This window comes from Medicago truncatula, chromosome 7, assembly GCF_003473485.1.
Source record: "Medicago truncatula cultivar Jemalong A17 chromosome 7, MtrunA17r5.0-ANR, whole genome shotgun sequence".
Lineage (NCBI taxonomy): Eukaryota > Viridiplantae > Streptophyta > Magnoliopsida > Fabales > Fabaceae > Medicago > Medicago truncatula.
This window is the reverse complement of record NC_053048.1, coordinates 52,965,454-52,990,594: the sequence shown is the minus strand read 5'-3', so window position 1 is coordinate 52,990,594 and position 25,141 is coordinate 52,965,454. Positions and strand designations below refer to the sequence as shown.

The window sequence follows — 25,141 nt, the reverse complement described above, 5'->3', positions numbered from 1 at the left end:
TCTTTGTAATAGAAAATGAACTTTGTTCACTGTATAAAATAATTTTTAAAGACCCGTCAAAAACATGTTTGAATAAAATGGTACTAAACAATCACATTGTAATATTGTAAGATTTTTTTCACTAGACACTGTAATATTGTAAGTTAATCTCTGAAATTATAAAAGGTTAAAAAAAAAAAAAAATGATATTTTGACATCCAAACTTTGATGTTAAATACAGTGTTTTTTTAAGTATTTTTTAAGAAAAATGCTCTTTGGCATGAGACGAAAACAAAGAAACTTATCACATCAGTCCGATTTTTAGTCATGCTACGATTTCTAGTCATGCTTCAAGTGTTTTCGACGAAAAGATGTATTGTCTCAAATTACAGTGCTGATCTTTCAAACGTTTGTAAGTCATAGAAGATGAAAAGTATGAGAGATAGAGATAAACATATAAGATGTCACATACGGTATTTGTATTTTGATGTTCAAATAACATAATTCAAAGTTAATCATGTTTGTCATATTGTGTGAGTCTATATTATCAAATAAATGTATGAACTTATTCAGTTGTTTCAAATGCATCCCTCACATTAGAAACTTAATGTCATTATAGTCTTGTAAATATCAACGGAAGGACGAATTTATTGATATTATTCAATTTCAAATATCAGTAATATGGAGGATTGTGTTGATTAAAAATTGCAACTTCAGGAAGAAATTGAGTATTTATTCAATAAAACCAGGAGTGGGAATAGCCCTTTCCTTTGACTCCTCCTTAGTCCTTACTCTATGAAGAAGTATTCTATATGTGCTTGTTGGTTATCTCATACCTGTGCTCTCATGGTTTGAGATATCCATAATTTCTTGAAAACATAATTAGCTGCTAAAAGATTTTATTATGATTACAGATAGTATAGATAACTAAACAATGATCTCATCTCAACATGAGTCGCGAGAAAAGTAAAGTTGTAAACACAAATAATGGTACATTGACACAGCTGAAAAAATCTCCAGAGAAGGATTGTATAATGTGAAAAATCAATATGTACATGTATCTATAAATTTACAGATAAAATGACTATATGAACTTCCCTTTCCTAAAAAAATGAAGCTTCAGTCATCATAGTCACAATAGTGTGGATGATATTAATGGATCCTATCAAACATATACATGAATATACACTAAACTAGTTAGACTGTACAATTGAGAGAGTCTCTAAGAATCATCACACTAAAATGTGTGACTTTGCAACACGACGGGAGCATTTTGTCCTGCCACTCTTATTAAGCACACAAACACATGTTTCAAGAATTTCAAGATCTTCATCCCAGCATAACAAAGTTGCTATTTCAGGTTTTTTCAGAAGCATCTTAGATGCAAGGAACCCAGCTAATGTCCATGTTTGAAAAAGTCGGGCTTGTTTTCCAATAAATCTTCCTGTTTTGGTGTCATAATATTCTGGCCAAGAATCAAATGGAAGCCTTTTCTCAGCCAAACCAACAGCCTTCTCAGCTAGATCCGTTCTTCCCATTTTGATGCATGCCAACGTAAACTGAGTTAATCATAATCGTCACATCATTAGAAATGTTTCACTCTTATTATAACCACTTCTAAAATCAGACACATGACTAGTTGTTATGTGCTGACAGTACATGAAAAAGAAACTCATTCATAATTACCTGCCACAGAAGGGTAGGCCAAGATCCACCGTTGTGATACGACCAAGGGCTGCACAAGATAGGCATATATATAGTTTCAGTTAAATATGTTCACCATTCAATACCAGAGAATCAGTTAACTGCGAAAATTATTAAAATTTTATATTGGAACTAACTTATCATTACAAAACAGAAGGAAAAGTGAAAGGAAGAATTAATGTATACGTATTCTTAGGGTCGCTGCCGGTAACTAAACGCCATTCATCATGCTCCAGAGCAGGATAGCATATCTTAAGAGGCATTTGACCAACAAGATCGTCCCATTTTGATTCTATTAGATTCAAAACAGACTTGTTCTGTCTTGGTGTACCTAAAGATGAAACAATAGACCAAAGATTTCCAAGCATGAAAAACCTGAAATCCATGTGAGCTGGTTGTAAATTTCCTATCAAATAACCACCTTCTTCTGGAATCCAATCCATTAACCACATTGGAATTTGTTCCGGATAGATGTTGAACTTGTTAGTTGCATCTAAAGAGTACTCTTCTGTTTTATACCTGTATATTTCATTCACTTTTCTCATATCCAACCAATAATACTCTCTAATATGGAAGGACAATGCACTTAGTCTGTTGTTAATTTCTCCGACTAGGCTCTTAGATTCATCGTTCTTGACAACCATTTCACGTGCCGAGCGTAGAGCCGAGTAAAATAATGCTTGAATCTCAAGAGGATGGCCATGAATACCCATCCTTCTATCTATCATGCAGGATCCATCAGTTACTAACAAAGACGGAAACATATCAAATCCATCTGATAAACATAGGTTAAGGATCATTCGTAAGCCTGTTTGCACTTCCAACTTTTCTTGCAAGCTGTAGTCACCAGTGAGTTTCCCATAAGCTCTAAGCAGAATGATCCACCACAATCCTATCAAGGAACCAACCATAGAAAAAAAAATCATCTTATGAAGTCAATGATCAACATAGATTATGGAAATGACTTCTCTGTTACATAATTATTACTCCCTCTGTCCTATAATAAATGTCACAATTACAACAAAAAAAAATTGTCGCAGAAAGAATGCCACTAACCTGAATCTACAGGAGCAACGCGACCAATAGCCGATTCCCCAAAATCAGGATCTAAAACTTCTTCCGTCTTTTTGTCATCAAATTCCATAGTTTTAACTTTGAAACTTGCAGGCATCAAGCCTTGTCCTGGGCTATAGCAGTCCACTGTCTTCTCCCAACTCTATTAAAATAGAAAAGAGAAGAAAAGTTATATCATATATCCTTGTATCATGTTACAATATATTAACGAATAAACCATACATAAGTAACATATGTTTGTACATAGTTTAATATGAGCAAGGACAATATATTTTTGACATATCCATGACCATTATTTAACAAGAAATAACAAATTAACAAAATATACACACAAAAAAGACACCGAAGATAATTATTACCTGGAGTTGCAAGGTGTGAAGGAGAAAGTTCTTGACAATCTCATGTTCTCCTTTAAGCAAGAAAGCAAGAGCAGAAGGGACGAAATCTCGAATAAAGACCTGATCATAATTCAAGGGTGACCCCGAATCATCATTTGCCGCAACAGTTCCAACAGGTGTATCACAATATGTAACAAGCGCTTTCTGCAATAACTTCCATGCATCTTTCTCCACATCTGTCTCTTCCTCATCACCATTCTTTGCCACAATTACATTCTTCAAACTATCACAATTCTTCTCCTTCAAATCTTCCTCATCCCCTCCACCCTTGTTATCATCTTTGTCAATTCTTAAGACACGTGTGGTCTCAAAAGAGTTTGAGAATTCACGTGCCTTGAAGGATACTCCACCAATAGAAGATATGCATTCTGTTTTTGTTGCTTTTAAACCAAGAAACGCTCTTGAATGGCAAAAACTCCAAGAGGGTGACCGCAAAACTTTTTGAAAACCGTTCATTATGCGTCCAAACTTCAATATAGAAGAAGGGTGGTGCTTGGTTTTGTGATCAAGATTGAGCAAAAGAGGATTATTAGAGATAGATGTAGACATTGTACGAGAATGATGACATCTTGTGAGAAAAGATGAATTATTTCTACAAATTACGAGAAACCTAGAGAATGGTTTCATGGTACAATTACAAATAAGGTTGATAGCGGTCATAACTGAAAAACTGCAATATTATTATTATCCAAGAACCAAATGTGAGAAGTGAGTGGTGGTTGATATCTACCAACTACCAAGGATGTTCAAGAAATGATGTTTCGAATTTTGGAAAACAAAAAGAATAGTCAATTGTTATGTGAGGTAGAACAAAATGTCAATGGATAAGTATAGGAAGAGAAAATGTTTACATTGAGGGCCAAGATTCTATTTCTCGCCGCATAATCCCTACTGTTCAAATTTCTTCTTTTTTTTGCCCATTTGGCAAACAACTTATTTTAGATTTTGTGGTGAATCATTCGGATCTAATACTTATACTCAAACTTGAGATTAAAGGATCTACACTACACTTTCATGGTAAAATTGTTTTACATATAAACAAATACAATTCCCCAACGTAATAAAAGATTTTATGTACCCGTCATTGTTTGAAAAATTAAAGAGTTACGCTTCCTGAAAAAAAATAAAGAGTTATGCTTGAATGTAAATGGAAATAACTTTTTACACCAACAATACATATTCATGAATCTGATGCAGTTTAGTTATCATTTCCAACGAACACTAAAATCGTAAGTTTATTCTCTCCGTTGTCAATTATAAACAAATTTAACTTTTTAAATTCATTTAATTAGTGATGTATGTTGTTCATATTATGAATCACATACATCATTAATTAAATAAACACAAAAAAGTCAAATTTTTTTATAATTGACATCGGAAGGAGTATATATTTTAAACCAATTGACAAATTTTAAAGAATTTAAAATTTTAAGCAATTTAAATAATTTAATTAAATTGACTTGATTTCTAACGTTCGGATAAAGTTATAAAAATTTCATTGTTAGTCCCGTAAGTGTAGCTCAGTTGGTAGCTACAGTGGATATTATGTACATGGGTCGGGGTTCGAACCCCGAATTCCTCACTTTTTCACACATAATGTGTGTGAATCTAGCCACTAGGCTACCAGACATAAAAAAAATTAAAATTTCATTGTCATTATTTTTGGGAAACTTTTATAAATTATTTTTTTTACCAAATTTGAAAATTTAAATTAAGGGTCAATTTTCAAAATTTTGAGGGGTCAATTTGCAATTTTTTGATATTTATTGGGATCAATTTGAAAATTTTGGAAAATATGAGAACCAAAATGCAAACTTTGAAAAATTATAAGAATGAATAAATTTGAAATTCTTAGTTTTTAGTTGTCGTTTGAAATTCTTTAAATTTAACTTGAACAAAATATTTCATAAATTTTCATCATTTTAAAAATTCTCAAAATTATCATCCAAACAATAAAATTCACCTAAAAACATTTAAATTCCACCAAACATTCTTCTATCCAAACACACTCAAAACTAACTAAATGCAGTAGATTCGGTTCATAGCAACTTTGAATAAACATTCATTGAAACAATCATGATTTCCACATCAAATTAATAATAAAAAATAGAAAACAATTGTAATGCTATTTGATGTAACTACCTTCTTCCACTTAAGAATGTTTTTATTGCTTTTGAGTTGACAATCCACCACTTTTAAACTTACTAACCAGGTCGAATATAAAAAAAATTAATAGTAATGAATGTTAATTGATAAATTTATTAAAATCTAAGTTGATTCACACGAGACTAAAGTTATCAAAGTATTTCTACATTTTTTTATTATAAAGTTTGTTTAGAGAGAAATTCTCCTAAAAAAAAAAAAAGAATAGAGAAATTGAATTAATTTAAGAAGGGGTAAAAATGTAATTTAGAAAGGGAAAAGAATCGCATAGTTGGTGCTCCTCCTCTTGTTCTTGTTCCTTCTATTCTCTATCTAATCCATTTGCCTTTGCTGTGTTAGTCGCATTGCAATGGCCAATACAATGACAACAACGGGTTTTCTTACCCGACCCATGTCATCATTTCACTTCCATTCCCCTCGCTGCTCCATTTCTTCCACACCCAATTCGGTAAATTCCATTTCATAAGCTTTCTCCTTTCTCACAATTATTTTATTTTATTTTATTTACTATATCTTTGATTTTTCTCTCTGCTAGCTAAAAGCAGCTTTTGCAGTTCCTAGAAGAAAAGCAATATCATTAATCTTATCATCAACATACATTCTCTCCGACATTGGTACAGCATTAGCACAACAACCTCGTGTGTTTCGTGAATATGTTGATACATTTGATGGTTATTCATTTAACTATCCATCAAATTGGATTCAAGTACGAGGTGCTGGTGCTGATATTTTCTTCAGGGATCCTTATATTCTTGATGAAAATATATCTGTTGAAGTTTCTTCGCCTTCTTCCTCAAAATTCAAGACTGTTCAAGACTTGGGTTCGCCTCAACAAGCTGGAAAGAAAGTTCTTGATCAGTATCTTACTGAGTTTATGTCCACTAGACTTGGTGTTAAACGTGAATCTAATATTCTCTCCACTTCTCAGAGAATTGCTGATGATGGCAAATTGTACTATCAAGTTGAGGTTGGTTTACATTTATCACAAAAAATTGTGTGATTAATTATGTTTAGCCATGCATTGTGATACGATCTTAAGTTAATCTTTACAAAACTTATGGTAATGGAATCATACATTGTAGTTTAACACTACTAGTTGCAAAATGACATTAAATGATTAATTGACTGTGTTGTGTTGCTAGGCGAACATAAAGTCATATGCCAGTAACAACGAGCTTGCTGTTATGCCACAAGACAGGGTGGTGCGTTTGGAATGGGATCGGAGGTACCTGTCTGTTCTAGGAGTTGAAAACAATCAACTCTATGAGTTGAGATTACAAGTGCCAGAAAATGTGTTTTTGGAAGAGGAAAGTGAACTTCGTCAAGTCATGGCCTCGTTCCGAGCGAATAAGGTTGTTCGTTAGAACTAGAATGTTGTAAATCAAAAGGGTGTGTCCTTGTCTGTTTTTTTTTTTTCTTTAGTCGGTTGAGTTTGTTGCAATAATCTCAAGTCAATTACTGTTGTTAATGATGGTAGCAGTTGAAGTCCAGCTTGACTAACTGTACAAATGCAGCAAAGTTTGAATTGAGACGGTGATGAAAATGATGATTCATTCATTCACCTTCTATTCTTGACCAGTTTTGTTATAAGCCCAACAACTTATAAGATTAATATGCGATGGTCATTATAGAAGCTCATTTTTCATTAGATTGTCTCTTTTCAGCTTTAATCAATTGCTTATTTGCTTTTATGTACCAAATATAAACATCGTGTGAATTCATCCGTATTCATATGATCTTTGACCCACTTGGAGTCCCAACAATCGAAGTTCTGCATACCCACAACTGATGGTGTTTAATGTCTAAAATTTAACTTGCATTTGAAGCCAAAAAATTGTTCTTTCTCACTAATACCAATATTTAATGGAAACATTTTAGATTCAAAATACAAGTGGCAAGACTCTCGGAAAACCGTTTCACACACTACTAAAGTACTTTGAAACCAGGATAAAAATACATCAACTTACATGATAAATTGAACCAGCCATGTACATGCAACCAAATCTCATGTACAGAATCAAGACAAGTTTCAGATGACTTAATGGTAATGCAAAATTATGACCTGACTTCAAATTCACCTGCTCGGGTAAGAGCTCGAAAACCTTTGTAGAAACGGTAGGGTACAGTCTTCAGATCCAGTTTGTCTATTTTCAGACCAGAGAGGGCGACACCCATGATCCTAAAATCCACTTGAAAGGTGGGAAAGACATGAAGGCGTTCCATTCCAGTCTCAAGCACTAATGTTCCAGACATTGAAGGGGCTTTATCCTTTGGGATCCGACCAATGGACCAAGTGCATGTCTGATAGATCAAGATGTAAAGGAAGCTTCAAATTACATTGTGAAAACAGAACAAAGAATTTCATCTGACTATTTAGACTTAATGGTTTCAACAACAGATAAAATTACAAGCAGAGATATTGCTGTTTATTAAGCAAGTACCTTGTTAGAAAGAATGTTAACTGTTCCATGAGTTGAAGTCAGATCAGCTGATAAGATGCAAGGAGGAAGCTGAAACTGAACGTTAACGGAATCAACTGTCTTTCCAGGATCATTTCTCATGCCAACCATTACATTAAGACGGCATGTCCCACCATCTGAAGTCAACTGTGGCTTTACATATATTGGGGTGCTCTTCAATTTTCTAACTCTGAAAAAGTGAAATGCCCAGAATTTTAAGAAAATAAAAATTTGGGAATACCATGAAACAGATTTTAACACTCACAGATACAATATGACTTCCCAAATAACGGTTTCAAATCCTAATTAGGACATCAAATATAGCTGGACACAATACCTGTAATTCATTAGCTTAAATTGTCCATCAGGAGGCACAAATGAAAGAATTTGATTGGATTCCCAAGGCCGAAATCTAACACAAGGATGGAACCTCACATCATCAAGGATCGAAGGATTCGTAAATGAAAGAGTTAAATCAGGTAGACCAGTGATGTGGGAATTTACTTGAACCTCACCATTAATCTCACACTTCACCAGAGTACCATCCCTGAATGAACCAAATTTTTTAGCACCAAGTATAAAAGAAGTTTAAAGAAATGGTGCATAAATACAAACTACTAAGGCAAAGTCTTAAGGGTCAAGACAATCCTTCAAAAAAGTTCAGCCAATATAAGGTTTCACAAGTTCAAGCTTTGAAAAATCAGTAATATCCTGTTCAATAAGCCAGCAAAATGCATAGAAGGAAAAATAGAAAAAACAAAAGAGAGATGAAAGAAAAGAAACCAAATATCACGGTTTCTTCAACTCTTTCCTTTGCTAGAAATGAAGTTGAGTTAATTAAAAAACATTAATTAAAAAAGTCAGTGTCAATTTTAGTTATCCCCCAACTCTTTGATTGGCACTTCTCTACTGTGTACCTTGCCATTTATCAAACAAAATGACATATATATGAATGATTTCAGCTGGCTACAACTTTGCCTAAGATGCTTTATTGTAAATTTAATGTGTATAAGACTTAGCTTAACAGAGCTACATCTGCATATGCTTAGTCATTGCTATCTTTCAAGGAATATTGTGTTTGCAAGTTAAGGAGTGACATAAGGAACTTCAATCCAGTAAGAATAAGATTGAGTTAGTGCCAACCCAGATTAGAGGTGCAAAAATACCAATAGGTTATACAGTAACCAATCAGAGAAATAGTTTTCAACTTTACGACAACAACAACAACAAAGCTTTATCCGACTAAGTAGGGTCGGCTTTACGTATTTGATTCATGCCGTAAGGACTTGACTAAGTTTTACGCTGGGTGTCGACTCCCTAACACAACTATCTCCTTATATCCGAGCTTGGGACCAGCTATGCATAGAAGGACTAACATAGGTAGGATTTATAATAATGCCTCCTTGAAAAGGAACCGAAGTCCAACACATTATCTATTTCTGTCGCATGTTGTCTTAGATTCTAAATTTGAAGTTTTTAACTTTAAAAGTTTCACCAGATATTTTTAAAAATAAGACCATGATTTAAAAATAAATGAATCATCCATAAAATTATCAAAGTTAAGAAGTGAGAGATAAGAACAGACATATTTGAGCTTATATACCTGTTTATTGTTGCATCCATTTGTTCTACAAGATCTACATAAACTTCATTATTGGCATACTTTGGATCAGCTGTTCTCCAGGGAACACAAGATGCTGTACTGCCTGGAAGCGTGTCGCTTACATTCGAGCTGTTGCCAGTCACAACACTCAAGACTTTGCTAACAATATTTGGCGGAGCTATCATCTCTTGCAGGATATTAGGTTCTGTAGTTAGTGGAAAGCCATTGTCTATCATCTCATCCAACAGCTACATTAACAAAAAAAAAAACAGATTAATATCACACCTAAACAAAACAACAAATCAAAGTAGGGTTTAAAAAAGCCTGACAGCACTCAGGCAACATTTTCGGAGCAAACATTACAAGGGCAAAGAGTCAAAAGTAGAAGAAAGGTGTGTAGCATCAAAACTTCAGATTGAAGATTTTACGATAAATCCAAAAGAAACAAAGTCAAGCCCAAATGGCACAATGACTACAAGACTCGTTGAACTACAATTAAACTGTTTTCATCATTTCTTCGGTTTTTTCTCTTTAACAATTCTGTTATTAGATTTGGCCTCCTATGATGAGCTGGCCAAATTCTGTTGCGACAAGTGCTATATGAAAGCACATAGCAATCAGATAAATCAGAGAATATTGACGGAAAAACTTAGTGATAGAATTCTCCAGTTGTAATTCTTTAACTGTCTTTCTTGAACTTTCAGTACAAGTGACTATTGCATCGACACATATCGATGTCTGACACCAACCAACCCAATTGTTACATACAATCACTTGCATAGAATAGAAATAGCCTCACCTCATAGACAATAACAAAGTTGTCTTTGATGGAATCTTCATTCAATCCGCCAAGATAATCATTGATTACATCAGCTACCCTACAAAGGAACTAAAAATGAATGGTTAAAGGAAAAACATAACATTGATTCATATGAATTGCAAATAATCGCATAATTATTACCTCAATGGCCATCAAAGGTGGCATTTCAACTTGAGTACATGCCAAAAAAGTGATTCCATCACGAAAAACTTGGAAAAGATAATGTGTTGGTGAAGCAATAACGGGTTGTTGCTTGAAGGAATGAGGTTGATCCCAAAACCAGTTACAAATGGAGCGATCAACACGGTGACCAGTGAGTTGTTTCTCTAGAATTACCTCTCTGTAGAATGAATGAATGAATCAATCAATCAAATCAAGATCGAAAATTGATTAAATTGAAAATTGGGAATTGAAGCGAAGAAGGGTTAACTGAACTCACCCGGAATCGGAGAGAAGAAAAATGCACTGCAACATCTCTGACTCAAAAATTATTACTTTATCATTCGACTCCAACTATTTCCATCACTTCACACCATTGAACAAAAAAGAAAAAGTTAATTCAACAAAAAAAACTCTATTCTTTTGTAAGTATTCTAATTGATACTAGGATCCGTTTGGATTGTTAAGTTAGAACTTATGAGTTAATATAAAAATTTATTTATTTACATAAGGTATTTTTCATAAGACTAAATAGATACTAAAGATCATATATTGAGTAGATCTATACTAGAAATACTATAAAATGAGATAAAGAGAAAATATAACATATTTAATTTCATTTCTTCTCAATTTTCAATGGCATTTCAAAAAGTCTTTCTTTAGCATGATCTTTCACCGAGTCTTGTTATTTGTTGTCCGTTACGTATTTCTAGAGGAAGACATGGAGAGGAATCCATCCTCAAACATAATAGACATTACCGCAATAATGCTAGAGAAATTTTTGGTTGATTCTCTCCACGATATTTCAACTATTCTTCATCCTATGATGGAATATCATACATCCCTCTCTGGTAGCTCACCCTCTTATGACCAATACTTTTATCCACTTGAAGTAATCTTAATGAAGGCCAAGTCTTGAATCCTCTATTGAACATATTTGTTATCCTCTAAAGCTTTCTCTCCATAAGTTCAAAATTCAAAATTTATTTAACACAATTTAAGTCCTCTAACTCTCAAGGAAAAGAGACTCCCATAATTTAATATTCAGCTATGAGGTAAGAAAAACGTATGAAGTATTGTTAAATTAGAGATAAAACTTACTTCTAATTTAAATTCATTTGTTACAAATATTAATTAAAGAAAAGATAAAAACACAATTAAATATATCATTAAATTTAAATTAAATCAATTTTGAATATTAGATAAATCATAAACAATTGGTTTTCTCTCATTTTCATGAATTAAATATGATTGTTGGAGTCGTGCATTTCAATTCCAATAAACACCACTAGTATAGTTTGTAAAAAAGAAAGAAAAAACATTATTGTTCATTCTTTATGTATTAAATATGACTATTGTACTATGTACGTCATGTGAGAATGAATATATATGTTAGAAATTCAAAGTGATTACAAACTTTAACTCATATTATATTATGTATTATGCATCTATGTTATAACCAATAAGTATATATATATTTTTTTTAATAATAATCACATAATTTTTTTAAGGTTCCATGCATTCGATTGTTTTAAATTTCTTCAATTTAATAACAACTTACAATTATCCTTTTTTTTTTTGTATATTAAAAAATAATATTGAGTTTAACCAAGTTGTTTGAGCTCCAGTAGCAAGGAGCTCTTTCCAAGGACGTATCGGGGAATACCGAGTTTGATTCCCAAGGGCAACAACACTTGGTCAGTGCGCATGCCTCTACGCATAAGCCGGATTAGTCGCTCACCTTTGATGGATCGGAAACCGGTGCAAATGCCAAAAAATATTGAGTTTTTCAAAATAAAATCAAAACCCAAATGAAAATATTTACTAAAACAATAATAATAATTTTTAGATAATCAATACTCCTTTAATATTTTTTTTTCAACCAAAATAATAGTATATTAAGTTGTAAGCACTATGTTTCATGAATATATTTTAACTTCTTTTACCTTTATAATCACAACTTCTTTACAATCGACACTCGAATAGCTTATGGTGTTTTCTACTAAATCGACTACAATTTAAAGTGACCAAGAAGAGGATAAGGTATGTTAAAGAAGCTAACAAAGTAAAAACATTTCCATAGAATTGAGATTGATTCTTTTACCTTTATAATCACAACTTCTTTACAATCGACACTCGAATAGCTTATGGTGTTTTCTACTAAATCGACTACAGTTTAAAGTGACCAAGAAGAAGATAAGGTATGTTAAAGAAGCTAACAAAGTAAAAACATTTCCATGGAATTGAGATTGAGATGTAAGTTAAAGATGTTACTTTTAAAAATAACTCAACTAGAGGCAAACAAGGTTTGTGAGAGATATTTTCAACAATCATAAGAAAAGAGGAGGCTGTCGAAGGAGCTCAGACACTAACGATGAAGAAGTATTTGGTTCAAGAAAAACTTATGTGGAAATAGGATAGGTGAATAATCAGTAATTGTATCACCGATGTCAAATTAAGTATTATATAATATATGAAAAGTTGTGTTTACATAATTGGGTCGCAAATTATTTTTGGGTTAATTATGTTTTAGGTCTCTATAAATAGGTTCGTTTCCAACATTAGTCTCTACTTAAATTTTATTAAAATTTTGATCTCCAACGTTTTTTTCGGTTAGCAAACTAGGTTCTCCTTGTTTATTGTTGCTGATTGAACAAACGGTGAAGCACACGTGGATGCCACATCTGACTTTTTTTTATTGGGTTAAATATGTTTTTAGTCTATATAAAATTGGGGCATTTTAAGTTTATTCCTTACTTAATTTTAATAGTTGTTTTAGTCCTTAGAAAAATAATATGCACTCAGTATTAGTCTCTGTTCAATTCAAATTTGTTTAATTTCTGCTTAAACTCTTAAGTTTTTAACAATTTTTTTGTAGACGTGTTAATAACATTACTAAAAGTTCCTCCGCAAAAAATTATTTCAAAATTTGATTTATATGTCCAGATTTTATTACTTTTAGTAATTGAACCTTTCATAGTGTTCTAAACTTGTCTCAAAAAAATCGTTCAAAAATTTAAGAGTTTAAAAATAATTAAACAAACTTTGTTTTAGCAGAAACTAAAATTAGAAGTAATTTTTTTTGTAAGGACTAAAAAACCTACTAAAACTAGTTAAGATAGTATTTTCACCATGAAAAGATATTTTTGACTAGTAATTACTCCAAAAAAAAACTATCAATTCGGCAACAAAATCACTCATGCCTCACAATGCAAGAGAAGTCATCGATAAGATAGTGAAAATTGTTAATATTTTTGACATTAGGATAGTCATTCCGCCCATTTCGTCAAGATAAAGAAGACATTTTATCATAACTAGTTTCTGCCAAGAAAAAAGGGTAGCACTAATAAATCCGTGAGATATTATTTGTAAAACGGCCTCGTTGAGCCCAATATCACTTATAGAACCAATTCCTAGAATTATGAAACCCATATGAGATAACGAAGAATAAGCAATTCATTTTTTTTTAAATTATGTTAGACCAAAAGATGTTGAATCAGCATAGATTATTTGAATAGAACCTAATATCATTAACCAGAGGCAAAATATTGAATGAGCGTGGAAAAATAATTCCATATTAATTCGAACCAACCCATATGCTCCCATTTCATGCAAACTAGTGGCAGTATACAAGAGTTTAAGCATAAATTGAACAAATTTGAATTGAGCAGAGACTAATATTGAGTGCATAGTATTTTTGTAAGGACTAAAACAACTATTAAAATTAAGTAAGCACTAAACTTAAAATGCCTCAATTTTACAGGGACTAAAAACATATTTAACCAAAAAAAAAGTCAGATGTGGCATCCATGTGTGGTTCAATGTTTGCTCAATAAGCAACAATTAACAGCGAGGACCTATTTTGCTAACGAAAAAAATGTTGGGGGACCAAAAATTTAATAAAATTTAAGTAGGGGCTAATGTTGAAAACACGCCTATTTATAGGGACCTAAAACATAATTAACCCACAATTTTTTTTTATATAAATGTTGAAAATTATACGCAAAGTGAAAACGTCGATTAAATTAAAACGAATGATAATGGAAATTGAGAATTGGATCTGGTGGTATTTTAAGATGGAAATACTTGATGCAAAGTATACACACTATCCAAGTTATAATGTAAAAAGATATGGATCTTGCATGGATTGGGGAGCTATAGCTTCCCCGTAGAAAACTTGTTTGCAAGAAAATAAAACGATTCATTTGTCACAATAGTAAATGTATACGTTAAAGGTTGGGAAAACAATTTAATAGATTTAGAAATTCTCAAAGCTTTACTACGATTTACAGAGTTATAACTTTATGTTTCATAAGTCCTAGCTCAATTGGCAAAAATGCCAAAATTGTTAAACCGGACGTCATGATCAGGGTTCGAACCCCGGTACCTCCACTTTGTGTGTGTTAGTTTATGAAGACTTTGTCATCTCTTCTATCTACCAAAAAAAAAAGTTATAATTTTCTATGGCTTCCTAGCAACCTAGTTGTCACTGGAAGTGTTGTATACTCAGCCTTTGTGTTAATCCCGTGAAGACATATACCTTTCGGTGTACAGTCACGCAAAACTCAACACACAACGTTGCTGGGTTAAGATTTTAGCATTTCCCACTGAAATGTTATTATTATTAGCCTTTGGCATATGACAAGAGTCCTGGTTAGATCTCAACGCTTCCAGGCTCTTCCAAGATCTAATACTCGTGAAAATTAGTCTATGTTGATCCCTTCACCTTTTGATTCATAGAGACAAATTCATATCAAACAAACATGTTCCATTCCTATACCCTTTTGGTCTCTGGGAACTATAACATTTGAACTAAAAGAGATCAATTTTTACTTCTAAAGATTTTGCATTAAATCAGTTTGTTTGAAAGAAGCACGAAGTTATAGCTTTATATATCACAAGTAAAGAGTATCGTAACCTCACCATGTCTAAACCACAAGAAGGGGTTTAGCTTATAGTGAGTTGAACCTCAGAGATGAGGGTGAAGGAAAACATAAATAAAAACATGAAAAGCTAAATTGATAGATTAAATAGAATTAGTACAAGGTTACAATCCTTGAACAAGAGTGGTGAACTAAAAGCATCACCAAGTTATCTAACTCTAATACCCTAAGAACTAGCACTCATGCTCATCTATGGAGAAGAGAAGATGAAGTGAGAACTCATAATTCTTACTCCTTAAGCAATGGTCAGAAGTGGTCTCATGGGTTTGTACTAGTTGTACGACCCGACTAGTGATCCAGGGAGCTGCATCTTTCCAAATCTTTAGCGAAGCAATCCTAATCTACGATGTAGCTTCTCATATCTTCTGTATCGTTCCTCAACTTGTATCATCAAACATCCACAACAAACATTACTAGTTTAAATGACTAATTAACACAAAAAACTATAAAATCCTAAATAGACACCGATCAAATGTCTTAGACAATGTAATCACTCAATTTCGTGTTCATTATGGAAGTTAAATGCAACGTGATAACCAACTATTTTGCCGGTTATCAGAAGCGAAGATGAGAAAAAGAAGAGTTTATTCACCTGGAATCGGAGAGAAGAAAAGTGCACTACAACATCTTTGAGAAATTATTAAGGTTTTGGGAGACTAATTTACTTTGTCATTCGATTCCTCTCTTTCAAACACCATTGTTGATCAACATAACAATGCACACATTAAAACGTGACTGATTTTCCCTTCTTTTTTCACACTACCAGTACCACACATGGTTGATGAAGTGAGAGACAAATAAAAAAGGAAAATGAGTGTAAAAATAACACATATGCAAAACTACGAAAAGAAGAACATTTAATTTAACCTTTTATCTAAAGCTTAAAAATTATGTTATAAAAAGTTGTAAAAATCAAATACTTGATTCCTTTCACGAAATTGATCCTTTCATTTTAGAATCAATCAGTTTTGGCCTCTCCATCAGATTTTTGTGCATAAAATAGGTCATTTGACATATTGTAAATGACGTTGGATAAAACATGATATTGTGGAGTGATCCTGGCTCAACAAAATACAAGAAAACCACCCCTAAAAAGTAATACCAGAAAACCAATGAAAAACTTAGTTTCACCATTTTTAAATACAAAAATCTTATGAATTTAAACTAATGGTTTTAAAATATGGGAACCAAAATTGTAAGTAAAAGCCTAACAACGCTTCCTTTCTAAATTTCCGATGTATATTGTCTTAGCTTGTGACATTATCTTAGCCATTAATTTGTGTGTGTATGTCCTTATTTTATAGGTCTACAATCTGAAGCATGAATTTTCCTCACATTAGATGGATGGTGCATTTTCTTTATCTTATAATTAATAAATGATTTTATTATTATTATTATTATTCTAAAAAAGGTGTTAAAAGATGGAGGGAAATGAAAGGCTGTGAATTGAAGGGAAGTGAGGTGGAGGTAAGTCCTAGTCTTATCGCAACATAATAAGAGGAAATGAAACACACTTCAAACTTCATAATTAATTTCATCCTATACACACCTCACAACCAAACATGGCAAGATTGGTGGCACTCCAACAGAATCAACTATCTTTCCCTCCTTTAGCTTCTTCTCTTTCTGATTTCAATGGAGCAAGACTTCAAACTCATATTCAGGTTCTACACTCTTTTCATTCTCTCTATTTACACATCATAATCACTTTCATTTCATGCATTGCAATCACAATGTTGATGCTACATAGACGACGTTGCTTGATCAATACTTGTATTTTAATTTGTCTTGTTGAGTTGAGCTGACTAGACTATATATACTCTCGAAATAATTTTGGTTACAGTTGAAAAGAAAAACATGGCAGCCAAAAGGTTCTTTAATTGTCTCAGCATCAAGCACCAAGAAAATCCTCATAATGGGAGGTACTAGATTCATTGGTGTGTTTTTGTCAAGGCAACTTGTCAAAGAAGGCCACCAGGTATATATGATTTTATTATTACTCATTATTTGACTCTAACCGGAAATAATATATTTTTGAATTAAGGTTTAGGAAAATAACTTGTAAATTTGGTAGGTAACTTTATTCACAAGAGGAAAAGCACCTATCACTCAACAATTGCCAGGTGAATCAGACACTGACTTTGCTGATTTTTCTTCCAAGGTATGTTAATTGTAAATGTAAACATCAAAGCTGTTTCATTCACTATTTTTGTAATGTAATGTAACTTATTTTTATTTCATAGATCTTGCATTTGAAAGGAGACAGGAAAGACTATGATTTTGTAAAATCTAGTCTCTCAGCAGAAGGATTTGATGTTGTTTATGACATTAATGGTATTTAGATTCTTAACTTTCACACCTTCTGTGCTGAATACCATTTCTTACTATTCATATTAAGAATTGTGATTTTTCATGATATGTATCTCTCTTCAAATTTAATGATTTTATTTGGCATATGTTACAGGACGAGAGGCAGAAGAAGTTGAGCCCATATTGGATGCTCTGCCTAATCTTGAACAGTAAGCAGTAGCAATAGTTTTTCTGATGTATTATAAAAGTCTATTTCAAATATAAATGCAATTGTCATTGGTCTATTCATTAACAAGTGATTAGTTAATTATGTTTAAGAATGACTTTGATTACACAAATTTTTAGGATATACTTGATCTATGCACTGTCATTGTAAAGATTTTATACGCTCCATTTTGTTTATAATTAAATGTTGGTTCTAAATGTCAGGTTCATTTACTGCTCTTCTGCTGGTGTCTATCTCAAGTCTGATTTATTACCTCACGCCGAGGTCAGTTTACACTTTATTATTTTAGAAATATGTTGTGTCTTGCCATGATGCAGTTGTTTGACGCATGTAGTGATCCATATTATATTTTGTTTTACTATAATTATGTCACTTTTATAAATGTTTCTTTCTAGAATTCTGTCACCTTTATTAGTTTTGTTTATATTTTAACTCTGGTTCTCGTTGATAGATTGATGCAGTTGACCCTAAGAGCAGGCACAAGGGAAAGCTTGAAACAGAAAGTTTGCTGCAATCAAAGGATGTTAATTGGACTTCTATAAGGCCAGTTTATATCTATGGCCCCTTGAATTACAACCCTGTTGAAGAGTGGTTTTTCCACAGATTGAAAGCCGGTCGCCCAATTCCTATTCCCGGCTCAGGAATACAGATAACACAACTTGGCCATGTTAAGGTATGAATTAAATGAACCTTTAGATGTTGAAGTTCTTTAGCAGATCATATAGTATGTTCAATTTTGTGATTTGAAGACTTGGAATGAGAAAGATTGTACATGTTGAGAAGTCCTTCATTGGATGAGATATGATCTGAAAAAGTGTTTACAAGTGGTAGACAGTCCTCATGTTACTGCTGATTTTGAAGCGGTTCTCTTTGGCCATGCTTCAGATGCATTGATCACTTTTTTATCACTAGGAACTTTGTAAATGCTTGCCTTCTAGGTTGCTTTTGAAGATTAACATGACAGTACGCAAGTTTATGCATTATGGTTAAATTGTGATAGGATTTGGCGACAGCATTTTTGAAGGTTCTTGGAAATGAAAAGGCCAGCAAGCAGATATTCAACATCTCAGGAGACAAATATGTCACATTTGATGGATTAGCAAGAGCATGTGCTAAGGTAAGCAATGCATGCATGCCATATCAATATCATATTTATGGTTACAAGTAGAAAATAGTGCAAAGTTAAAAATTTCTGTCTTATATTTTGACAATGAAGGAAGTGTTTTTTTTTTTCTTTTACTAAATCGTTTTGGTTTATTTGGTCATTTCAGGCTGGTGGGTTCCCTGAGCCAGAGATCATTCACTACAACCCTAAAGACTTTGATTTTGGAAAAAAGAAGTCATTTCCATTTCGTGATCAGGTGAAATAACAGCAAAATTAAAACAAACCAATATTAAAACATTGGTGATATTGTTTTAGACACCCCTTCTACATAGAAAAATCAACATAAGAAAATGTATGAATTTTTTCTTCTTTCATCAGTGAAATTATGATAAACATTGATATGTTTTATTAAAATTTTTGTGCAGCATTTCTTTGCATCAGTGGAGAAGGCAAAAAGTGTGCTTGGGTTAGAACCTGACTACGGGCTTGTAGAAGGTCTTACAGATTCGTATAACCTCGACTTTGGTAGAGGAACTTTCCGCAAAGAGGCTGATTTCTCAACCGATGATATAATTCTTGGCAAGAGTCTTGTTAGTGTGTGATTATTATCAATTAATCTTCTTTCAGTTTTTACTATTTCACATAGAATGAATGTTTTTGTCTACAATTTATCATGCTGGTGGAATGTTATCATTGGATTGCGGATTCAAACTTGTACAAGAATTATATTTTCTTTGGAAGAGTTGTATCCCTTAATATTATAAAAGTATTGTATAATGTGGATGATTTAACTCATACGGGTGGTGCTAGCTTCAGCAAAAAGAAGAATAATTTGTCTTCAAACATAATGTGAGAAATGTGAGGAGTGAGGGCCATTTCTACAAAGCATTGGTTTCCAATCACCGTTATTGACTATACATCGGTTGTCATGTGTGAATGTTTGTCCATGCAAATAACAAAAATGTAGAGAGATTGAGGGTCTCCTTGTCCTATATATACCTCTACTACTATTGATGTCACTTGCCACTTCCCACAATAGATTTTTATTGACTTGATACAATCCATAATAAGAGTTATCAACTGATTAGGAAGCTTCAATTCAGGGAGGCAATTCTTATAAAACTCCAAGAGATATAACCATAAGTTTTAGGGAGATTAAATTAAGGGTATAATTTGAAGAAATAAAAAGGTGTAGATTTATTTTATCCGTAGACGAAGTAGCAAACATGCAACTATGAGGTTTTAATTCGAATTTGAATAAAATTGTTCAGTTTACCAATACTAACATTGTCAATTGAACTAGGTCTTATGACTATTACCATTTTAAATACTTTAAAATAATTTTTAGCTTCATTTTTGAAATTTCTAGAAAATTTTACCGGTCAAAGTAAAAAGAAAAAAGTTTGTATTGTACCCCACTTATGTGTATTAATAATGTATATACTACTATATCGCATACCTTCACAAAAATAAAAGTTATCATCATCATCAACATCATCATATTATAAAGGGGGCAGATAATTTATTTTTAGTTTTATTCAAAAGAAAAAATTGTTTTAGTTTCCCTCAATCACTCCTATGACTTTGTTTATATAAAAAAAAAAAAAAAAACTTTCTGATTATTTATCATAGAAGGATATGATAGCGAGACCATGAAGCCTAAAACAAAGAGAAAAAAAATAAAAGAAGAAAATTTCGTGAAAATTCTTTGGAAATAAAATATTCACTATTGTTGAAGATCCAAGCAGTTATAACCATAAAAGAAGAAGACTAAAGGAGTAATACAATTAAAATAAATAAGGAAAGCAAATCAATAAAATTAAAAACGAATTATAAAAAAAAATCAATAAAAAATGATAAAGACCGCGGAATATTCTCAAAGAATAAAATTGCCAAACAGTCAATTTCTTTTGCTACAAATAGTCTCTAAATTATCTTCTTTCTATTAAGCCAATTACAGTTATTCTGTTGGTCCAACCTAAACTCAACAATCTCAATCAAAAAGGCAAAAATAGTAGACTTTTCATATTAGAAGAAAAAGATAACTACCCGGATAACAAAATGTTTAAAATGGTCGGTTTAGTGGAAACGGTTCCCAAACATTATCCACACTAAGATAGTAGTAGATTAAGTTACACTTTACTGCATATAATAATTTTGTTATCCTAAATCATGGTGCTAAGTGTACGATGATGAGCTTAATTAATTTGAACGCGTTTCACATTTGGATCAACTAACAAAAACCAGAAAAAACGACCATGAGTTTAGGCATAGTTGGTGCAATGAAGGTACACTAATCGCCATGTGGCGTTCTATTAAGACCTTTCTACAGCATCATGCTGACACTTGTTCCACCATACAGGGAGCCACTTGGTGTTACTAAACACGCAATGGATTTTATGGTCCCACCAAATAAATAAAGTATATAATATAATACTAAATATTAATTAATATAGATATATTTTTTTAAAAAGCAACATAAAATTTTATGAAAAAAAAAATTAGCATTATGGATGATGTTTTTTAAAGTGTCGTTTTAACGAGTCAATCCTATTGATTCAAAAAAATTATGTTAGCCATATGTTTTAATAACCATGCAACACTCACCAACATGATGAACGTAACATATTTAATCAATAGACTTTTTATTGTTATGGGCAATACTTCAAGTTAAGGTAGAAAACAATTTCGGATAAAGGAGTGTTTACAAAAATATTCATATTTATCTTCTTTAAATGTACTAATCGCGACACTCTATTATGAATATTTTTTTAAGTAATATAGTTGTTAAATTTTACCTTTAAGATAAATAAGTGAAAATTTTATTATTTAAACACTCTTACATATATAACACAATAAATATATATAATTTTGTTTGTAGTCCTTACTAACAAAACCTTGCTTTTTAGCACCTGTAAAATTTTAGCACTTGTAAAATTTAGGTCATCATTTTTAGTCCTTGTAGATTTTTTCATCAACATTTTAGCCAAAGTAAAAAAAAAAAATTGTAAGCATTTTTGGTCCCTATAAAACCAAAAGAAAATGATATGGAGATTAAGAAGTGTGATTTTATTTTCTCTAAAAAAATGTGATTTTATTTTGTATGATTAAAAATAATATTTTGGATATTTATAGGGTTACCTAATAAAGCTTAGAATATTACTATATTATTCTTTTACATAATTATTACTATTATTTTTTTCTAGAAATAACCATCACATTTACTATTATTAATTATTTTGACAAAATGTTAAATTATTAATTTAGATTTCGAGTGTGTGATATAAGTATAATCGGACAAAATATCATTCTATTCAAGAATTCTATTCAAGAATTGAATTTGAGTTATATATATATATATGGTCAACCTCGTCTTCATCCACGAAAGAGGGGTGGTTTCGGGTGAACTTTGACCCCATATCACCCCTCTACATCGTTTTCTCCTTCCCTTTTATTTAAATATGTGATTTTCACATCGAATTAGGTTTTTCTTCCGTGATTTCGTCGTGTTAGTGCGACATTGTTTTGTTTGTCGTCTTTGTGCGGCGTTGTCTTTTCCCTCTTGCTTAGGTGTTTGTTCAGTTCAGATATTGTCATATCAGCTTCGATCAAGTGCAGATCCAATCAATGACTTTGGCGTCGTCAACGTTGCAGATCCGGAGGCATGACTATTCCGGAGATTTTAATATAGTCATATTTGTAGGCTTATGTACTTTGCTGTTTTATGCTTGATGTGAGTTTGTTTACAGATTCATCCTTTTTGTTTTTAACGATTCGTATTGTATCGATGTACTCTATCAATTTGAATGAATGAATGTCGTTTGTTTTGTGAAAATATATATATATATATATATATATATATATTTTACTGCAAATTAAATTATCATAATATATTTTAAAATAATAAAGTGTGGCGATGTAGTTCCATTATTATGGAATAATATCCCACGTGGAGACTAAGGGTCTGTTTGGAACAACATACAGTGTAGAAAAAGAAAGGTAAGATGAAAGAAAGTTTCTTGAAACTTGAGCTTCTATTGTTTGGATCACCTATGATTGAGGTAGGAAAGATTGCATTTGATGGGATCCACAGCCAAATTTGTTTCTGCCCATAACTCCTAAGAAAGTGCACGGAAAGACATTGTTCAATGAAAGGTCCAATATAACCTTACTTTGAATGGTGGGTAGTGCTATTTTTTTTACATATCAATGAACCAATAAATTAATAATAATAATATTAATATTAGAAATTTTTTACTGTTATGTTTACCATTTCATTTTATATATCCATTCATTTTTATTTTGTTATTTTTTTCAATTTTACTTGATGTCGAGAAAAAAAATATTGTTTAGTTAAAATATACTCCTTCCGTTTTAAAATGAGTGTCGTTTTAGCAAAAAAAAAATTGTTTCAAAATGAATGTCACTTTCAGTTTCCAATGCAATAATAACTTTTTCTTTTCAATTGTACCCTTCAATTAATACTATGTTACACTACTTCCAAAATATTATTTTTTCTTTAATGAAAAACAAACCAATGGTTGATTACGATAATTTGGTAAAATTGCTATGACATTTGACTACTTTATTCTATTTCGTAATATGTGTGTGATTGACTAAAACGACACTCATTTTAAAACGGATGGATTATTAGTTCATTTTAATGTGGGGTATTTACGTCATTTGCTAAATTTATATCTATCTTTCCTTTCAGTATCTTTCCTTTTACTTTCTATTGTTGTCCAAACATACCCTAAGAGAGAGTGTCTGGTCACACTTTTTACCAAAGTTTGTATTGTGTAAGATAACATTGGTGATGTAAGAAAATAACAGTCGTTTGATTAAGGCTTTGTTTGGATGGTAAATGAAAGTTTAAGGAAAGAAAGTGAAAGGTATGATTGTTATAGGAAAGAAAGTAAAAAAAAAGTGAGTGAAAAGTGTGATGAATTTTTAGTTGTTTGGTATAAGTGACAGGAAAAGGGAAAAAAGATTTATATTTAATAAAATGACTAAAATATCCCTATAAGAAGGTGATATATATATATATATAACTAATTTAAAGTTGCTTAAAAAAATATAACTAATTTAAAGTTATAATTTTATTATAGTTAAGAACAACATAAGTATACGATTTTTAATTTTGATAGAACACAACCATTATATTTTAATTTTAATTTAATACTCCATATTATAATTTAATGTCACATTGAAAAGTACTTGTATTTATGAGTCTTTATGTAATTTTGCTGAAACATTTTTGGCGTGGGCCCAATCATCATTACCATTTCTCCCTCTTTTTAAGGTGGTTCCAAACCAAAGAAATCCTACTACTTTCTATCCTTACTTAATCTTTCCTTTTACCTTTCACTCAAAGCAAACAAGCCTAAAAGCCACGTGTTGTTTAGTAACGGTCGACGTGCCTCACCAGTAGGTGACTATCGTGGGGAAATATAGGTTCATACTTCGTAAGTAAAAAAGATATACCTACCTAAATTACGTAGAGTAAGTAGGACCAGTCGGTGATGATATCTCCTATTTCTTGGGCGGTGATAGTTAACCCATAATTAATATTATATATTTTCCCTAAGTAAACACTTCGCAAATCTCGCTTTTGGAATTAAACCAGAACCGAGAATTAGCCAACGATACGAAAGTTTAATGTGGAAGATCGAGTATAAATAAAATAGCACTCCAAAATATTAATCACGCAGTGTTCCTCTAAAAAAAATAATTACTCACAGTGTTTCCGTAAAATAAGAGATGTCAATCCAAAATTAACGGTTAATTAATGTCGTGTAATGAAAAGGGCAAAAGCGAGAGATATCAGGAAAAACATTCATTGACAAGAAACACGTCCGAAAAAACAGCATCGCATCATGTCTGTGAAACTTGGAATTAAATTATGAAATATTTCGGGATAGCCTATGGTTGCTTGTATAGGAAGAAAAGTTTTAAATAAGGAAAAGGTTTTTATTTCACGCCATATCCCTCCACCTCAAGTTTTTTTTGAAGGAGTCCCTCCACCTCAATATTGTAGTAGCAATAATTTTTTTACGCATTTGTTTAAGAATCGACTAATTTTTGGAGTTTAATTCTACATTAACGTCTTATTTAAAATCATGTCAAATATTTGTATGGATTAACACACTGTAGTTGACATTGAAGAACCCAAATTAAAATTTTAGGTGGAGCACGCTT

At 31.9% G+C, this 25,141-nt stretch overlaps 4 protein-coding genes across 6 annotated transcripts; 2 read left to right on the top strand and 2 right to left on the bottom strand.

The window, feature by feature from the left end:
* Positions 1-991: 991 nt before the first annotated feature.
* Positions 992-3,931, bottom strand: LOC25499637 (alkaline/neutral invertase A, mitochondrial). The gene is made up of 5 exons (XM_013594987.3): positions 3,117-3,931; positions 2,740-2,899; positions 1,870-2,575; positions 1,666-1,714; positions 992-1,538 (listed from the first exon to the last, which is right to left on the bottom strand). Exons 1-5 carry the CDS (start codon positions 3,813-3,815, stop codon positions 1,212-1,214), a joined length of 1,941 nt encoding a protein of 646 aa, XP_013450441.2. The 5' UTR covers positions 3,816-3,931; the 3' UTR covers positions 992-1,211.
* Positions 3,932-5,608: 1,677 nt separating this feature from the next.
* Positions 5,609-6,966, top strand: LOC25499636 (psbP domain-containing protein 1, chloroplastic). The gene is made up of 3 exons (XM_013594986.3): positions 5,609-5,766; positions 5,854-6,285; positions 6,461-6,966. Exons 1-3 carry the CDS (start codon positions 5,668-5,670, stop codon positions 6,680-6,682), a joined length of 753 nt encoding a protein of 250 aa, XP_013450440.1. The 5' UTR covers positions 5,609-5,667; the 3' UTR covers positions 6,683-6,966.
* Positions 6,967-7,119: 153 nt separating this feature from the next.
* Positions 7,120-11,268, bottom strand: LOC25499635 (AP-3 complex subunit mu). Of its 3 annotated transcripts, XM_024771162.2 has the most exons (8): positions 11,119-11,268; positions 10,640-10,725; positions 10,342-10,540; positions 10,180-10,269; positions 9,381-9,628; positions 8,115-8,324; positions 7,760-7,967; positions 7,138-7,619 (listed from the first exon to the last, which is right to left on the bottom strand). In XM_024771162.2, exons 2-8 carry the CDS (start codon positions 10,672-10,674, stop codon positions 7,374-7,376), a joined length of 1,236 nt encoding a protein of 411 aa, XP_024626930.1. In that variant the 5' UTR covers positions 10,675-10,725; positions 11,119-11,268; the 3' UTR covers positions 7,138-7,373. The 3 variants fall into 3 exon arrangements, with proteins under 3 accessions (XP_039683577.1, XP_024626930.1, XP_013450438.1); XM_039827643.1 differs by lacking the exon at positions 11,119-11,268 and having other exon boundaries at positions 7,120-7,619; positions 8,115-8,189; positions 10,640-10,850; XM_013594984.3 differs by lacking the exon at positions 11,119-11,268 and having other exon boundaries at positions 10,640-10,842.
* Positions 11,269-16,804: 5,536 nt separating this feature from the next.
* LOC25499634 (chloroplast stem-loop binding protein of 41 kDa b, chloroplastic) lies at positions 16,805-19,734 on the top strand. The gene is made up of 10 exons (XM_013594983.2): positions 16,805-16,966; positions 17,146-17,280; positions 17,377-17,463; positions 17,546-17,636; positions 17,767-17,821; positions 18,042-18,102; positions 18,290-18,511; positions 18,839-18,955; positions 19,110-19,199; positions 19,369-19,734. The coding sequence occupies exons 1-10, from the start codon at positions 16,865-16,867 to the stop codon at positions 19,543-19,545; spliced, it is 1,137 nt and encodes a 378-aa protein (XP_013450437.1). The 5' UTR covers positions 16,805-16,864; the 3' UTR covers positions 19,546-19,734.
* Positions 19,735-25,141: the final 5,407 nt, after the last annotated feature.

Excerpts from the sequence above, each read along its gene's own strand:
- LOC25499637 (XM_013594987.3), bottom strand. The coding sequence starts at position 3,815 with ATGACCGCTATCAACCTTATTTGTAATTGTACCATGAAACCATTCTCT. Across the intron at positions 2,900-3,116 it reads TTCACACCTTGCAACTCCAG|AGTTGGGAGAAGACAGTGGA; the intron begins GTAATAATTATC and ends CTATTTTAATAG. Across the intron at positions 2,576-2,739 it reads CGTTGCTCCTGTAGATTCAG|GATTGTGGTGGATCATTCTG; the intron begins GTTAGTGGCATT and ends GTTCCTTGATAG.
- LOC25499636 (XM_013594986.3), top strand. The coding sequence starts at position 5,668 with ATGGCCAATACAATGACAACAACGGGTTTTCTTACCCGACCCATGTCA. Across the intron at positions 5,767-5,853 it reads TTTCTTCCACACCCAATTCG|CTAAAAGCAGCTTTTGCAGT; the intron begins GTAAATTCCATT and ends TCTCTCTGCTAG. Across the intron at positions 6,286-6,460 it reads AATTGTACTATCAAGTTGAG|GCGAACATAAAGTCATATGC; the intron begins GTTGGTTTACAT and ends TTGTGTTGCTAG.
- LOC25499635 (XM_024771162.2), bottom strand. The coding sequence starts at position 10,674 with ATGTTGCAGTGCATTTTTCTTCTCTCCGATTCCGG. Across the intron at positions 9,629-10,179 it reads ACTTTGTTATTGTCTATGAG|CTGTTGGATGAGATGATAGA; the intron begins GTGAGGCTATTT and ends TTGTTAATGTAG. Across the intron at positions 7,968-8,114 it reads TTTAAGCTAATGAATTACAG|AGTTAGAAAATTGAAGAGCA; the intron begins GTATTGTGTCCA and ends TCACTTTTTCAG.
- LOC25499634 (XM_013594983.2), top strand. The coding sequence starts at position 16,865 with ATGGCAAGATTGGTGGCACTCCAACAGAATCAACTATCTTTCCCTCCT. Across the intron at positions 17,822-18,041 it reads GCTCTGCCTAATCTTGAACA|GTTCATTTACTGCTCTTCTG; the intron begins GTAAGCAGTAGC and ends TCTAAATGTCAG. Across the intron at positions 18,103-18,289 it reads ATTTATTACCTCACGCCGAG|ATTGATGCAGTTGACCCTAA; the intron begins GTCAGTTTACAC and ends TCTCGTTGATAG.